Source organism: Rhinolophus sinicus, linkage group LG09, assembly GCF_036562045.2.
Source record: "Rhinolophus sinicus isolate RSC01 linkage group LG09, ASM3656204v1, whole genome shotgun sequence".
Taxonomy (NCBI): Eukaryota; Metazoa; Chordata; class Mammalia; order Chiroptera; family Rhinolophidae; genus Rhinolophus; species Rhinolophus sinicus.
This window is the reverse complement of record NC_133758.1, coordinates 53,836,502-53,851,818: the sequence shown is the minus strand read 5'-3', so window position 1 is coordinate 53,851,818 and position 15,317 is coordinate 53,836,502. Positions and strand designations below refer to the sequence as shown.

Sequence of the window (15,317 nt, the reverse complement as noted above, 5' to 3'; positions counted from 1 at the left end):
TCTTCCTCTCTTGTCAGAACCGCTGCTTCCCTTAGGGGTTGTCTTTAATAAGGTCACTTACAAGTCTAAGTCTTTCAGGAAGGGTCCATTAATTCCCAGAGTCACTTGTCTTTAAGCTTACTTGGGAATTATATTGCCTTTGAGTACTTCTCCGGTACACCCTGGTAGCTCTGGCCGTTACCCCATTTGCATTAGTACGGAAGGTATGCCTTGCTATAGAGTTACCAGTTCAAGAGTGAAAATAGAAATAATTCTTAATTTTTCTGTATATGTAAAAGCAGAAAAATGGAGAGCTACTATGCTAATCGAGCTGATGGTATTGCTCAATTTCAGGGGTTTTCTTGAATCTTAGTTTGTGTGAACTTACAATCTACCTGCAGCATTTAGATCCAGATAGCTATTGAAATTGTTCCACATATGATGTATCTCTCAGCCCCTGAGGCTATCAAAGTTATTGAACTTTATAGGCGGATGCTGAAACTTTACAAAAAGTTTTGTTGCACAATTCTTTAAATTTTTATTGTCAGCGCATATTTGTTTTTCCTCCAGGAATAAACCAAAGGTAAATTTTTCATGGTTCTTGCTATCTGCTGTAGTAGCATTTAAAATACTGTAAAAGATGAAAAATTAGAAAGTAAATCCTGGGTTTTGTTTTGTTTTTGACCTAAACCATGTACAAGGTTTTGATCCAAATTTCTTAGGGTAAGTTAAACTAAACTGCGTTATATTAACCAATGTAAGTATATATCTGTACCCATAGTTGTGCTGAAATAAACTGGATTAAGACAAACAGACAAAAGGCAAAAGGCATCCCCAGGCTTTAAGTCATTACCTGACAGGTCCCTCCAGAGCAGACACAAGGTTGGAGTGCAAGCCAGTTCCCCTGTGCGTCTCAAGTCTGCACAAGCCGCACTGAATGGCCTGTGCAGTACTCATCGCCACTGTATACAGGACTTTTGAAACAGGTATGCTGTTAACAAGGATTTGATATTTGGAAGACATCTCTTCAGAATAAATTGAGGCATGCCAATAAGAGAACTGGAATTTCTACCCAGGCTAATACCAGGATCATGTTAAAAATTTTAAGTGAATAATTCTAAAGAAATTTCTTTGAAACTTGGATATAATGATAGTAAATCATAGTTAGGTCTGTACTGTGCATAAATGGGGGTTATTGGGATAAGAATAAAATATCAGAACAGGTTTTTCTTTGGTCTTATGTGCTTCTACTTCAGTGATATTGACATACTAAAATTCTCCTTGTGCCTCATGTAAAATATTAAAATATTCACGTTTTATAAAGATAGAAAATGTATGCAATTATATTCCAAGCAGTTATCAAAAAGTATATCTTGCAAAACATTAAAAAGGCCCAAGATGAAGTTGCTGTTTTGTGTGTTTCCCTTTTTAGTTCGTTCCTCCTGAGCATGTTGCCCACGGTTCTCATCATTGCTTTCTTACTGTACACCATACGAAGAGGGCCCGCTGGTATTGGTCGAACAGGCCGGGGGATGGGTGGACTCTTCAGTGTTGGAGAAACCACTGCCAAGGTCTTAAAGGATGAGATAGATGTGAAGTTCAAAGATGTGGCTGGCTGCGAGGAGGCCAAGCTAGAGATAATGGAATTTGTGAATTTCTTGAAAAACCCAAAGCAGTATCAAGACCTAGGAGCAAAAATCCCAAAGGTAAAATGAACTCTCAGAAGATAATTTTCAACTCATTAATCCAAAAATCTTTTAAATTGTTTCCTGATCTCTGAAGTTATAATTTTATGAAGTTTAAGTACTCATTATAAAGAAGCTGTTTTCCTTCTTCCTTTGAAGTCTTAACTTACTAGTCTCAACTTGAGTCATTTTTGGGTGAGTTGCTCTGTGTGAATATGTCTTGCATGTAGTATGTATATTCCCAACAAGATGTGTGTTCTCTTGGAAGCCTTCCTTGATTTGCTTTCCTTTTCCCTCCAGTCTGACTTAGACACCCCATCTCTCAGCACCTGTAGTACCCTTTGTTCATCCAGTTGTCCCTCCTCCAGCGTGTATGAATGAACCCTCTGCCTGGGCCTGGCACTGACATTCATGGCACAGGACTCTGGAGAAGAGACAGCCAGCACTAACCCTTACATTCCCTCCTCCCAGCAGACATTCTTGTGCCCACTACTGGTAATGGGCCATCCTTTGTTGATCTTTGTACTCCCAGGGCCAGCCTCAGTCATTAAGTAAATGAATCAAAAAATTTCAACTAATTGTTTTAAAATCCATTATAAAGTTTATTTTAAAGGAATCCTTTGTAAAGGGAATCATCATTTCCTTGATTTCATGTCCTACCTATATGGATAAAAAGTCATATTTTATAATTTGCTGTTAATTTATTTAAGAACCTGTTCACATCATGCTTAGGCATCTCCACAGCTTAAATAATTATAGTGTAAAGCAAACAGATTTTTTTTCTTTTTAAGTTCACCATTGGTCATTAGATTTTTATTTCATTTGTGAAATTATAAAGGGAAGAAAATAAGCAAAATATAAATTGGGCGTGTGATAGTTGTGTTTCCTATTTAAGTAAACCTCAGTTGGTTTATTAGTAGATTCCTAGCTTAAGTCACCCTTTATATACTCTTAGAAAGGTTTAAAAAGCAACAGTAAAAGTCTTATAAAATAAGGGACATATTTAAGATTTCACATTCTTACCAATATTTTAAAAACAAAATAGACTATAATCTTTTTTCTTACTCTTACTAATATAAAAGTGTTCTACCATAGTTCAAATGTTTAAGGAATATTTATTGTATATCACTAAAATTTGTAGACAGATTTATATCTAGGAATTATTTATGGATATACAATTTACTTCTCTGAAATTCTAGTTAAATATACTTTTTCTTTTTATATCTGAAGGGTGCCATTCTCACTGGTCCTCCAGGCACTGGGAAAACACTGCTAGCTAAGGCCACAGCCGGAGAAGCCAACGTCCCTTTCATCACCGTTAGTGGATCTGAGTTCTTGGAGATGTTTGTTGGTGTGGGTCCAGCTAGAGTAAGTCTTTTGTTTTATTCTGATGGTGCAGCTTCATCCTCCTTCTCTCTTCTTCCCCCCAAATGGGGATTTGGTAAAGATGGCCATGTGTCATAGAGTTCCGTGGAGTGACCCCTTACCAGTCACTGCCTTGAGCACTCTTCCAAGGCATAGCCTCAGCAAAGGCTGTGACTTGCACCCCAACTTTCCCCACCCCGATCAGGTTTGCAATTGCAGTCTATTTAATTGGGTTATCTTTTTGTTGTTGAGTTGTAAGAGTTCTTTGTATATTCTAAATACTACTAATCAGATATATGATTTGCAGATACTTTCTTCTATGGGTTGTCTTTTCACTTTCTTGATAGTGAAATGCAAAAGTTTTAAATTTTGAAGCCCAGTATGTGTTTTTGTCTTTTGTTGCTTGTGCTTTTAGTATCATAACTAAGAATCTATTGCCAAATCCAAGGTTGTGAATATTTACTCCTTTGTTTTCTTCTAAGATTTTTATAATTTCAGCTCTTTCGTTTAAATCTGTGATCCATTTTGAATATGGTGTGAGATAAGGGTTCAGTTTCACTCGTTTACATGTCTATATCCAGTTTTTCAAACACCATTTGTTGAAAAGACTGTTCTTTCCCCATTGAATGGTCTTGATACCTTTGACCATAGATTCTTGTGTTTATTTCTGCAGTCTCAATTCTACTTTATTGAGCTATATGTCTATCTTTATACCAGTACCACTGTCTTGATTACTGTTGCTTTGTAGTGAGTTTTGAAATTAGGCAGTGTAAATGTGGATTAATTTTTAAAGAAACGCTTAAATTTTTGCTCTTGTGTATTTTACCAATGTCTGAAATGTAGACTTTTTTGGAAAGCACTGTAGAAATGCAAAGTGCAATTATAATTACTTTTCCAAATATTAGGATACATCTTTCTAAACATCAGGATACAACTTACAGTCAGTAACAGTCTAGTGGTATCAGTTGATAGCATTTTTTGTCTTTCTCAGTGGCAAGTACAGTAATGATGGATCTTACCATTAGTGGCATTTTAGATTAGATAAACTATGATAGGTAGAGTTGGGGTGGATTCATATGGGTTTTGTAAGGCAGATAAGTCTTAGAAAAATAGGGGAGCATGGGGGAGTTGAGTGTTGAGATCATGGAATCTAATATGGGCCAGAAGGGAATTGAAGACCGGAGAGGAGGTATGGATGGTGGGAAAGCAGTGGGCCTAACGGGATGGAGAGCTCAGAAGTAGGTGAAGAATTGATTGTGGGAGGTACTTGAGTTGATGGGCAGGCCAGACTGGCTGGAGGGTGGGTGGTCAGAGAGTAGACTGCTTGAGGCTGGTTCTTTAGAGGGGACTGGGCAATGCTGGTCATGTCAGAGTGAAGCAAAAGGTGATTGATAGAAGAGGTGGGTCAGGGAATTGATAGACCAAGACCCACACAGATGTGGAAATCACTAAGAAAATAGTGTCTGGTGAGGGTTGTGGGTGGGGGAGTGGGGAATCAGGCCCATGGAGGTCTGGAATGCCTGCCACATGGCAGGAGCCCCAACAAGCAGGGGGAGTTCCAACAGAATTATTTTGGCAGTAGTAATGGGGTAGACCCCAACTCCAGTTGGCCTAGAGGCAAAGATAAAAAAACCTTCCAGTTGAGAGCTTTTCAATGACAGTCAAAGTTCAGTTCAGGCAAGGAAGTGAAGGACATTTTTGGGAAGAGCTTGGGGGTGGGGAGCTATTGATCACAGATCTGGAATTTAGAGGGGAGGCTGTACGGGCACATGAGTTATGTTAGGGGATGTGCTCAGAGCAGTGTTGGTATGAAAACCCCAGAAGTCCAGGCAGGGGAGGATGACCGGAGACTTGGACTTCTGGTAAGTGAAGTAAAAGGATTATGAGGCTTAGGGAGTTTGTCTGTAAATCTCTCAGTAGGGGTAGGTGATAGGGTAGGACCCTGAACTCTCTCAGCTGATGACGAGGCATGGGGATGGCTATTCCTTCTTCAACCCACCTAAACTAGTGGCCTGAGGGGAACATGCTTAGTGAGACAGAATGGGTGCAGGGGCCTCACAACTGCTTCTGTTGCAGCAGGGCTGATGACAGGGCAGCGTTGGTCACTCTGGGGTGATCGATCGCTGGGTGGACTTGGGTAGGCCATGCCTTTGCTTTCTGTGTAAAATGTTGCCTAGATCTTGTAGTGATCTCTGCTTTTTAATAATTGCCTCAGGCATGAAATGTGAACCTCAGAGTAGTTTGAACTTTTAAACTGAATATAAAGTTTACAGTGCTACTATGTTATCTTTTTGTAGGCCAAAAATATGTAGTATTAATTTGTTGATCTAAAAATGGCAGATATTGTTAGTGCTTATTATATATACAGTAATTTATGAGATCATAGAAATATTTGCTCACCTTAAATCAGTTACTCATCACTTGCCACTTCACTTCTTTGCTCCTGTAACTTTTAATATGCTACTGTACAGTGTATAACAAAAAGATTGTCGTCTTGTGAGATAGGAAACTTGACATTTATTTTTTATTAGGATAAATATTCACTTGTCAAGTGACTCTATTGTTTATATTTTTATCCAGGTCCGAGACTTGTTTGCCCTTGCAAGGAAGAATGCCCCTTGCATTCTCTTCATTGATGAAATAGATGCTGTGGGACGGAAGAGAGGACGAGGCAACTTTGGGGGACAGAGTGAGCAGGAGAATACACTCAATCAGTTGCTTGTGGAGATGGATGGTGACTATTCAAGTTTTTTATATTCTAAACTATGCTAATTATTTTATATATCACATCTAAAAGGAAAATCCTTATGCTGCTATTGAGTACCCCCCAAAAAATCATTTTTCTGAAACAAACGGCCCTTTTTAAAAGCTCTTTTATACCAGTACATATAATAGCAAAATATTCTTGCCTGGCAGCTTCCCATAATATAATAATGGTGTTAAGATGGTATTTGTACCTGGTGTTGAATAAGAGAAAAATTGGTGAAATGATTCACAGAAGAATTATAGTCTCATTCTCAAAACTGTTTATGATTGTGAAGCCTAAGGAAAAACCATGTATAACCAAGTATTAATTTGACAGATTTCGAATACTTTTTTACTGAGAGGGTAGCGATCTTTCCACGTTAGTCAGCTTTTTCTTTTATTTAGGAAAGTGAGTTGTATATATGTGCCATGTCCTTCCTGCTGTAAGATATATGGATGCTGTTGGGTGCTCAGGAAGGGGAGGCACAGTGCCGAGTATTGAGCTGGTTTATGTGACTGAGTGGCATAGTATCCAGAATCAGAAGGTAGGGTTCCTCCTCTACTCTGTGGGTGTCAGTCCACATGTAATGCCACATGTTTAAAGCAGAGATCCATACTTGGGGAAAATCAGCACCTGAGCCCATTCAGCGCTAGGGTCCTGAGGGTGAAGGCTCAATGGCCATGGCCTCAACATTTGAGAAACGGCCAATAAAACCAAGCAACTTGAGCCTGGAGGGAAGTTTGGAGGTGGAGATTGATAACCTGTCTTCAAATATGCAGAGGGTTGTCCCATGGCTCAGGGAGTATAGACACATCGTTTTTCAAATTGAATCTTGATTTTAAAACATTTTTAAAATTGACAACATAATATAAATTTCTAGTTAAATAAATTAAAAATCTTTGGTTATTTGTCTTAGAAAATTATTTTTTAAAGTTTTAAGTCATATATATGACTAGTATCATTAAGGACAAGGTGACTAGTAAGAAAACTCATTTATGTTATGTTTGTGACTTAAAAAGCATTAAATAATAAATTGAAAAAAATTTAAGTATCACTATATCTGTAGTGTTCATACATTCTTGACAGGCACACTGTTACTTTTTGCCTCATGTCGTTTAATAATGATTGCGTCTTTGTTATTACCTTTTCAGGTTTTAACACAACAACAAATGTAGTCATTTTGGCAGGCACCAATCGACCAGATATCCTAGATCCTGCACTCATGAGGCCAGGGCGCTTCGACAGGCAAATTTTTATTGGTACGATGATTTTCATTGGGTTCATTCCAGCTTTCATGAGATGTCACTGTTTCACTATGATTTTTTTTTTCCTTAAAAATAATTTCTCAAGGACCACCAGACATAAAAGGAAGAGCCTCTATTTTCAAAGTTCACCTCAGGCCACTAAAACTGGACAGTGCCTTGGAAAAGGAGAAACTGGCAAGAAAACTTGCATCCTTAACTCCAGGGTTTTCAGGTGAGTGGATTATAACCTGCTATTCTGTTTATAAATCCTTTAAATCAATGACAATTACCAGGTACCAGCTCACTTTGTTACCTTTCACCATGGGACTTCCTAAGTATATATTTTTACTTTTTTATTATGGGAAATTTCAAACATATGACAGAAATTGAGAAAATAGTGTAATGAACCACACATCACCTAGCATTAGGAACAATTCTTAATTCATGTCCAAGCTTATCAGTACCCTCACTCTCTTCCCTCTGTCTTTGGATAATTTGTGACATTCCTTGACAGCTTATTATTTTAACCATAAATGTTGCAGAAATTATTTGGGCTTTTAAAAAACAAGTCTATTGAGATAAAATTAACATATCATAAAATTCACCTTGGTGTGAAGTGTACAATTCAATGGTTTTTAGTATATTTACTAAATATAGGCTTATGCAACCTAATCACTATAATTTTTTTTTTTTTTTACTATAATTTAAAAACATTTTCATCACTCCAAAAGAATCTATCAGCAACCACTCCCTCTACTCCTAGCCCTAGGCAACTCCTCATCTACTTCCTGTCTCTATAGATTTTCCTATTCTGGCCTTTCATATAGGTGGAATTATATACCAGTGGTCTTTTGTGTCAGGCTTCTTTCACATAGCATAATGTTTTCAGAGTTCATCCATGTTGTCAGAACTTCATTCTTTTTGTTTATTTATTTTTTTTATGGCTGAATAATATTCCACTGTATGGATATATCCACTGTACGGATATACCATACAGTGGTATATTTTATCCGTTCATCAGTTGATGGACATTTGTGTTTTTTCTGTCATTTGGCTATTGTGAATAATGTTGCTGTTAACATCTATGTGTAGATTTTTGTGTAGACACGTGTTTTCATATCTTTTGGTTATATACTTAGGAGAGAAATCGCTGGATCACTTTTTGAAAAACTACCAAATTGTTTTCCACAGTGGCTGCACCATTTTACATTCCCTCCAGCAGTGTATGAGGGTTCTGGTTTTTCCACATCCTTGCCAATACTTGTTGTTATATGTCTTTTTGACTAGAGCCATGCTAGTGAGTGTGAATTAGTAGCTCAAGGTTTTGATTTGCACTGCTGTAATGACCTGTTATGTTGAACATCTTTTAATGGGCTTATTCGAAGAGTTTTTAAATGTAAAATGTGATTCTTTCTCCCCATTCCCTATCTATCTCCCTCTTCCAAACTTAAAATGAAATAAAAAGGAACATTTGAATATATGAGAATACAGTATGGTCAAAGATTGGCATCTTAAACATCCCAGGGGATCCTAACTTTTTACTTGTTTTTTGTCTTTGGAATTGATAGCATTTTAATATTTATTTATTGAGCACATATGTTGTGATGTAGCTTATTTGCATTGCCATATACTTCAGCTGAAAAGTGAATTCAAAGAGGCTTATGGATCTAGAAAGCATTTTGCAAGTTTCACAGGTTTAACTTTCATTGTTTAACTGAATGTACTAGGTTATTTTTAATGCTTATGTTTTTCATTATATTTCAGCATATTGTGTAATATCTACGTAAGTCACATTCCCAACAGAGATAAAACTAAGTTAATTAATGGGCATTTTTAAATACTATCTTAGTTTGCTGTTATATGAGCCATATTGTCTATAAAGGTAAATATTTGCTTGTAATTATCTTTACTACTAATACTTGCATCTCAAAAGGCCAGGATTGTACCGGGCTGTTACTGAATGCTAGAATACCTTAGGGTTACCATGAATCAAACTGAATTGTATTTACATAAAACCCTTATCCAGTCTACTGCTGGTTAAGAAATTGATGGTATGTGGTCGTCCATAATATGTGACTAATCAGTTTCCGTATACATATTTGGTGAATAAGCTATTTTGTATGTTCACTTTTGTAGGAGCTGATGTAGCTAATGTCTGCAATGAAGCTGCTTTGATTGCTGCGAGACATCTTTCAGATTCCATAAACCAGAAACACTTTGAACAAGCAATTGAACGAGTGATCGGTGGTAAGGCAACTGAACGTGACTCAAATCAGAAGGCTGACACAGTGGATTTGAGGCCAGGGATTTCTCTGCAAGATCTAAAGCAAAAGTACATTTCCCCAGCCCTGGGGCTCACCATGTACCTGCTATGTTGCTTTGGTGCTGTGAGCCCCCTGCCCTCCCCTGCGATCTACGTGGAGACTGATGGTGCAGGTGTTGAGTGAATCTGAGATGGCAGCTGATGCACTGCCTCACTCACACGGGCAGCAAGCAGTGAGGTTCTTCCCCTCAATTTACCAATCTCGTTTTTTGTAAATGCACGCAACTTTCCTATTTCCAAAAATTTCATCGTATGAGTTAAATGTGCTTTGTGCTGCATCACCCCACCAGCACAGTGGGACATGCACATAGCATGTTTTCCTTGCTGTGTAGAGAGCTTACAACTTAATCCTCATAAAAAGATAACTAGGAATTTAAGAACTTTGGCTTTCAAAGGAAGGAAAAGACTGCAGTTAAGAGGTGGGATTTAAACTGGGTTTAAGAGACAAATGGGATACTGTGTGAAAGTGGCATGAACAGAAGGTGGTTTGGAGGTGGCAGTGTTGTAGCCTGTGTTTCGTGGAGGGAAAGTATACCAGTAAGACTCAAGTTCCTGTGGAAAGTAAGGCAAAGTTGAAAAAAGTTATTTCAGTCTAGATTTTAGAAAGTGTGGAATGTTAAGCTCACGGACTCTTTAAATGTCCTGTGGCCAGTATTGAACTAATGTTTTTTTCCCATGCCACTGAGTCTGAAGAAGAAGGAAACATCCGGAAGCAGAGAAACTTGTAGTCATTCATGTGAGATAGCAGGCTTTAGCGTAGGTAGTCTCAGTGGTAATAGGCAAAGAAATAAAAAAGACACCCTGAAAAGCTGCAGGAAAATGGGGTGCTCTGAGGCAGCTGGTTTGGCAGAAAATGAGACGTGCCGAGTTGGAGATGGGTAAGGGTGTCCACGAGGAACTTCCTGTGAGGTGACGGAGAGGGCTCAGGGAGCAGGTGGCTCATGGGAAGAGGAGGGGCCCACATACTAAGTGTTGCCAAATGTTCACGTTTGGTACAAGAGGAGAGAAAAGGGAGTCAGCAAAGCTTTTTGTGTGCTGCAGGCCCAGAAGGTGCATCAGCGCAGCAGACAAGGAAGGCGTGCCATTAGAGACCTGGGAGGTGCGGGAGAAGGGCGATAAGGCCAAGGACGTGTTTATAAAGGAAGCGTCAGCACGATCAAATGATGTGGGGACGTGAGCGAGAATGGCCTTTGGACTTGGCAGTGAGACTGTTTTTGGTGACTTTTGACGTGATAGTTTCAATTGAGTGGAGAGTACGAAGCCAGATTAGTGGAGATTACAGTGAGAATCTAGAGCTAGGATAGCAATGTGCTCAACCTGGATTGGGTGCTAAATAACTACTGAATGAATGAGTAGACCCTTATTCTAGAAATTTGTTAATGAAAAGAAAAAAAATCTAAGATGATAGTGTTGTGGGCGGAATTAAACAAAATAAACCACTATAGAGACATGAAAACTGCGTATTTGTGGCTTTTTAGGTCGGGGAAGCTGTCAGTGCTTAGTATAAAGTGAGTGTGAAAGGGAACAGGGCAGTAGGCAGAGTAGTACGCCTTGCTCTAAGGTTGGTGGACATTTACCTGTTCACAGCTCAGCCACTTTAGACCAGCCATGGGCAGCCCTTGTTCTGTAATTATATACTGAAAGTGAAAAATTCTTGTGATAAACTATGGGGAAAATATTTAAATTTTTATTTTCTCAGTAAGCAAGAACTGCTTATCTGTGGAAAACAGGGCTTGTTAACACAGCCTCTGTAACTTCCTACCCTTGGATATACTTCTTACTGGGGTATATACTTGTCTTACGCTGTGTCATTGGAACACAGTGCTCTCTTTTTTTAGATCTTCTAGACTTCTTAATATCTTAATCATTTGAGATATTCCCTCAGATGAGTTATCTTGAACACCACAAAACTACTTTTGTCATGGTGTGATGATTTGTATTAGTACAAACTGTGTAGTTACTTTCTATATTACAAAGGTGCACAAGAGGGTCAGCACCGACCTTTATCCAGGCCAGAGAAGAATAGTGCTTGAATTGGGGGTCCTTCAGCTCTGTAGTTGACATATGGGCCCAGCACAGGTCTCCTGGAGTTTACCTTCTCTGGTCTACCCTGTGCTGCTGCTTTTTCTGGCTCCTGGAAGCCCTCGGCTGTCTGGTGAGTGTGCTGGATGCTGCAGCGTTGGCCTCACCAACTCTGAGTCGGTGCTTCCAGATATTTAGCTGAGTCCTTCCCCTGACTGTCATCTAACTTCCATTAGGAACAGAGAGTAGGCAGTCTTTTGTGTGGCAGGCATCTTTATACACCCAGTGCTTGATAATTCTGAATACCTAGACTGAGCAGTGAGTGCTTTTCAGACTTCCATGTTTTCTGTGAATTGGATATGCTTTAAGTTGAGCTAAGTGCTAAATTTAATTTTGTGTTTCTGTTTATTTCCCGAAACAATATATGTGGCTCAAAAGAGTGGAAGAGTTAGAAACATGGGCCTGGGTGTAGGGGTAGTAACTGCATTTTTGCTCTAACTGGTGTATTTTGAAGGTGATCCTTTCCTTTTATTCTGACCTTGATTGGTAATTTTTGGATTGTCAGAAGCATCTTAATCTCTAAATTACCTTTTAGATAAGGCATTATGTAGTATTGTATAATTGTCTTTTATTAGTTTCAGGTGTACAAAACATTGTAACAGTTAGACATTCATACCCCTTACAAAGTGATAAGTCCCCTCCTCCAATCTACTACCCCTCTCACATCATATATAGCTGTTACAATTCCATTGACTCTTTTCCCTATGCTGTACTCCATATCCCATGAATATATATATATATATATATATATTATATAGTTGACATTCATTATTATTCAGCTTCAGCTTCAGGTGTACACTGCAGTGGTCAGGCACCTATGCTGTCCATGAAGTGGTCTCCCTAATAAGACAAGTGTCCATCGGATACCCTACCAAATCTTTACATTATTGATTATATTCCCCAAACTATCTTTTGTATCCCCGTGGCAATCTTGTGGTTACCAATTTGTGCTTTCTAATCCTCTCACCTTCTCCCTCATCCCCACCCTGTAATTGTCTTTTTATGTCAGTGTCACTAAAGCAGTGGTTTTGGGTTTTTTGTTTTTTATTTTGTCAGGCTTAGAGAAAAAAACCCAGGTTCTGCAGCCTGAGGAGAAGAAAACTGTGGCGTATCATGAAGCAGGTCATGCAGTTGCTGGCTGGTATCTGGAACATGCAGACCCACTTCTAAAGGTAAAGCAGTTTGTGTTGAAGTAGTCAAGTTCAGATGATTGTGTGAGCAATTACTTGAGGAGAAAATTGCATTCCTGCAAAAGATAAATGGATAAGATTTTTAAATTAAAAGAAATTTAACAGAAATATCTAGTAATAATGGTGGGATGAAGTGGTTATGTAAACCCTCCCACAAATAAGTTACAAAGTTTTGGAAAGAAAACTACTCTTAGAGGAGATTGAAAAGTTTCCAAAAGCAGACCAAAGCTGGTGGAAAATTTACTCTCAAATAGTAGCATCTACAGTGGGTTAGAATTGGGTATTTGTGGCTTTCTTGCTTGAGAGTTTTCAACAGCAACTGGTGGAAAATGCTGGCCTTACTATAATGAAGTGGCAGAGGAGAACGTTCAGGATTTGAAGAATACTGGAAATTTAACTGGAAAATCCTAGAAATGAGAAACCTGCAGGGGGTGAGATCCAAATCTAAGTAGAAACCGTACATATAGCTGTCTGACCACTAAACTATGCCTGTACAACAAGATCCCAGAGAGCCTGGGAAAGTAAGCAGAGACCAAAGAGAACAGGGGTGTGCCAAGTGAGATAGTTAAATTTTCTGCTTTTTCCACTGAGTGTATTCCCCCAAACCAATGCAGCCTGGATGACAGGAAGCAGCCTAACTGACTTGCAATGTTGGGACAGCTGGAAATTGAGGGGGATCTCCTGAAGTAAGGGGACAACATTAGAGTACACACAAAACATCCTAAATAATCTTAAAAAAAAGCCACTAGACCTAATAAGTGAAGTTAGCAAGGTTGCTGAAATCAAGTTCCATACACAAGGAAGTGTGACCAAAAAAACACGGTGAATGTTTAAATTACAAAAAATTATTACAGTAAAAGACACATTACGATTAATCCCCCTCAAAATACTCCCCCTCGCTTTGAACACATCCCATTGTTCTTGCCACTTTCTGAAGCAGTTCTGGAAGTCCCCTTTCGTGTCATTAGCTGTCCTGTCATGGCTGCCTCAATGTCCTGAATCATTTTGACTTGGGGAAGAGCCAGCAGTCTCATGGTGGCAGATCTAGTGAATAAGGTGGATGAGGACACACCGTAAAGCTTTTATTTGACAGACACTGCCATATACCAGAAGTGATGTGTGACACGGAGCCTTTCCATTGTGATCACAAGATGTAAATGCTGCTGCCAAGTACCATCGAGCGGAAAGGCAGAGATCTTCTATACGGGAAGAGGTGCATCGAACCTTAGTAACAGTGTGTGACAAGTTTCAACTTGTTTGGTGTAGTCTGTCGGGTATGAGCTATGATTGAGAGAAGGTGTGTTTTAAAGTGTGCTGGGGTAAATGGTTTCATCCTCCATCATGACAATGCTCCGTGTCACACATCTTTTCTGGTATATGGCAGTGTCTGTCAAATAAAAACATTTACGTTGTGTCCTTATTTATGGATACATTATTCACTAGATCTGGCACTGTGGGACTTCTGGCTGTTCCCTGATGTCAAAATGATTAAAGACATCAAGGCACCCATGACAGCACAAATAACAACACTCACGAAAGAGGACTTCCAGAACTGCTTCAGAAAGTGGCAAGAATGATGGGATAAGTATGTTGGAAGTGAGGGGGAGTATTTTGAGGGGAATTAATGGCGATGTGTCTTTTACTGTAATAAATTTGTTTTATTTAAACATTCACCATATTGTTTGATCACACCTCGTATTTCTGTATATTAGCAATGACCAATTGCAAAATGAAATTTTAAAGATTCAATTTTATTTACAACAGCATCCAAAAATATGAAATACATAGGGATAAACTTATCAAAATCTTTGTAGGACCTGTACATTAAATTAAACAAGACGTAAATAAAAATAGAAATACTCTATGTTCATGGAATGCTATGATGTCAGTTCTCCCCAAATTGATCTGTAGTTTCAGTGTAATCGGTATCATTATTAGAGCAGACTTTTGTGTAGAAATTGATAATGCTTCTCTAAAACTTACATGGAAATGCAGATATCAGCTACGATAGCCAAAAAAATGAAGTTGAAGGAATTTTTTTCCCCCCTTTCTTCCGCCTACCCCCCAACTACTCCGGTTCAAGCCGCTGTTTCTTAGTCTAGTTGTATAGGACACAGCTCCCTGGCCCATGCTGGTATTATGAGCCTTGCGCTCCCTCCGGCTGAAGCAGTCAGTCGCCAGTTGTCGGTCGGCCGCTCACAGCAGCCCACGGCAGCTCACGGCAGCTCGCTCAGTGGCTTATGTGGGAATCGAACCAGTGACCTCAGCATTAGGAGCACAGCGCTCCAACCACCTGAGCCACGGGGCTGGCCCACTAACCGATTTGAAGACATTATATACAGCTACAGTAATGAAGGCTAATATTAGTGAAAGAACTAGATGTAGAGATCAGTGAGATGGAATAGAGTCTGGAAATAGACCTTCATGCATAATTAGTTCATTGATTTTCAACAGAGATTCCAAGGTAATTCAAGGTGGGGAGGATTGTCTTACCAACAAATGGTTCTGGCAACTCAGTGTTTATTTGAAAAAAGTAAATATTGACCCTTACATCATATGTAAAAAAAAATAATTTGAAATAGATCATAAAAGCTATAACTATAAAATTTCTAGAAGAAAACATGGGAAAAAGTTTTTTAACTTTGGGTAGCCAGAAATTTCTTAGGACACAAAAAACCATGAACCACAAAAACAGTTAATAAA

At 38.8% G+C, this 15,317-nt stretch overlaps 1 protein-coding gene across 2 annotated transcripts in view; it reads left to right on the top strand.

The window, feature by feature from the left end:
* AFG3L2 (AFG3 like matrix AAA peptidase subunit 2) overlaps positions 1 to 15,317 on the top strand; it is a 43,865-nt gene that overhangs the window by 14,733 nt on the left and 13,815 nt on the right. For both annotated transcript variants that reach the window (XM_074340395.1, XM_019711360.2), the window contains exons 8-14: positions 1,412 to 1,685; positions 2,895 to 3,032; positions 5,610 to 5,763; positions 6,927 to 7,034; positions 7,126 to 7,251; positions 9,156 to 9,266; positions 12,481 to 12,596. In XM_074340395.1, the coding sequence (XP_074196496.1) occupies positions 1,412 to 1,685; positions 2,895 to 3,032; positions 5,610 to 5,763; positions 6,927 to 7,034; positions 7,126 to 7,251; positions 9,156 to 9,266; positions 12,481 to 12,596 (1,027 nt within the window). The remainder of the gene's footprint in view (positions 1 to 1,411; positions 1,686 to 2,894; positions 3,033 to 5,609; positions 5,764 to 6,926; positions 7,035 to 7,125; positions 7,252 to 9,155; positions 9,267 to 12,480; positions 12,597 to 15,317) is intronic.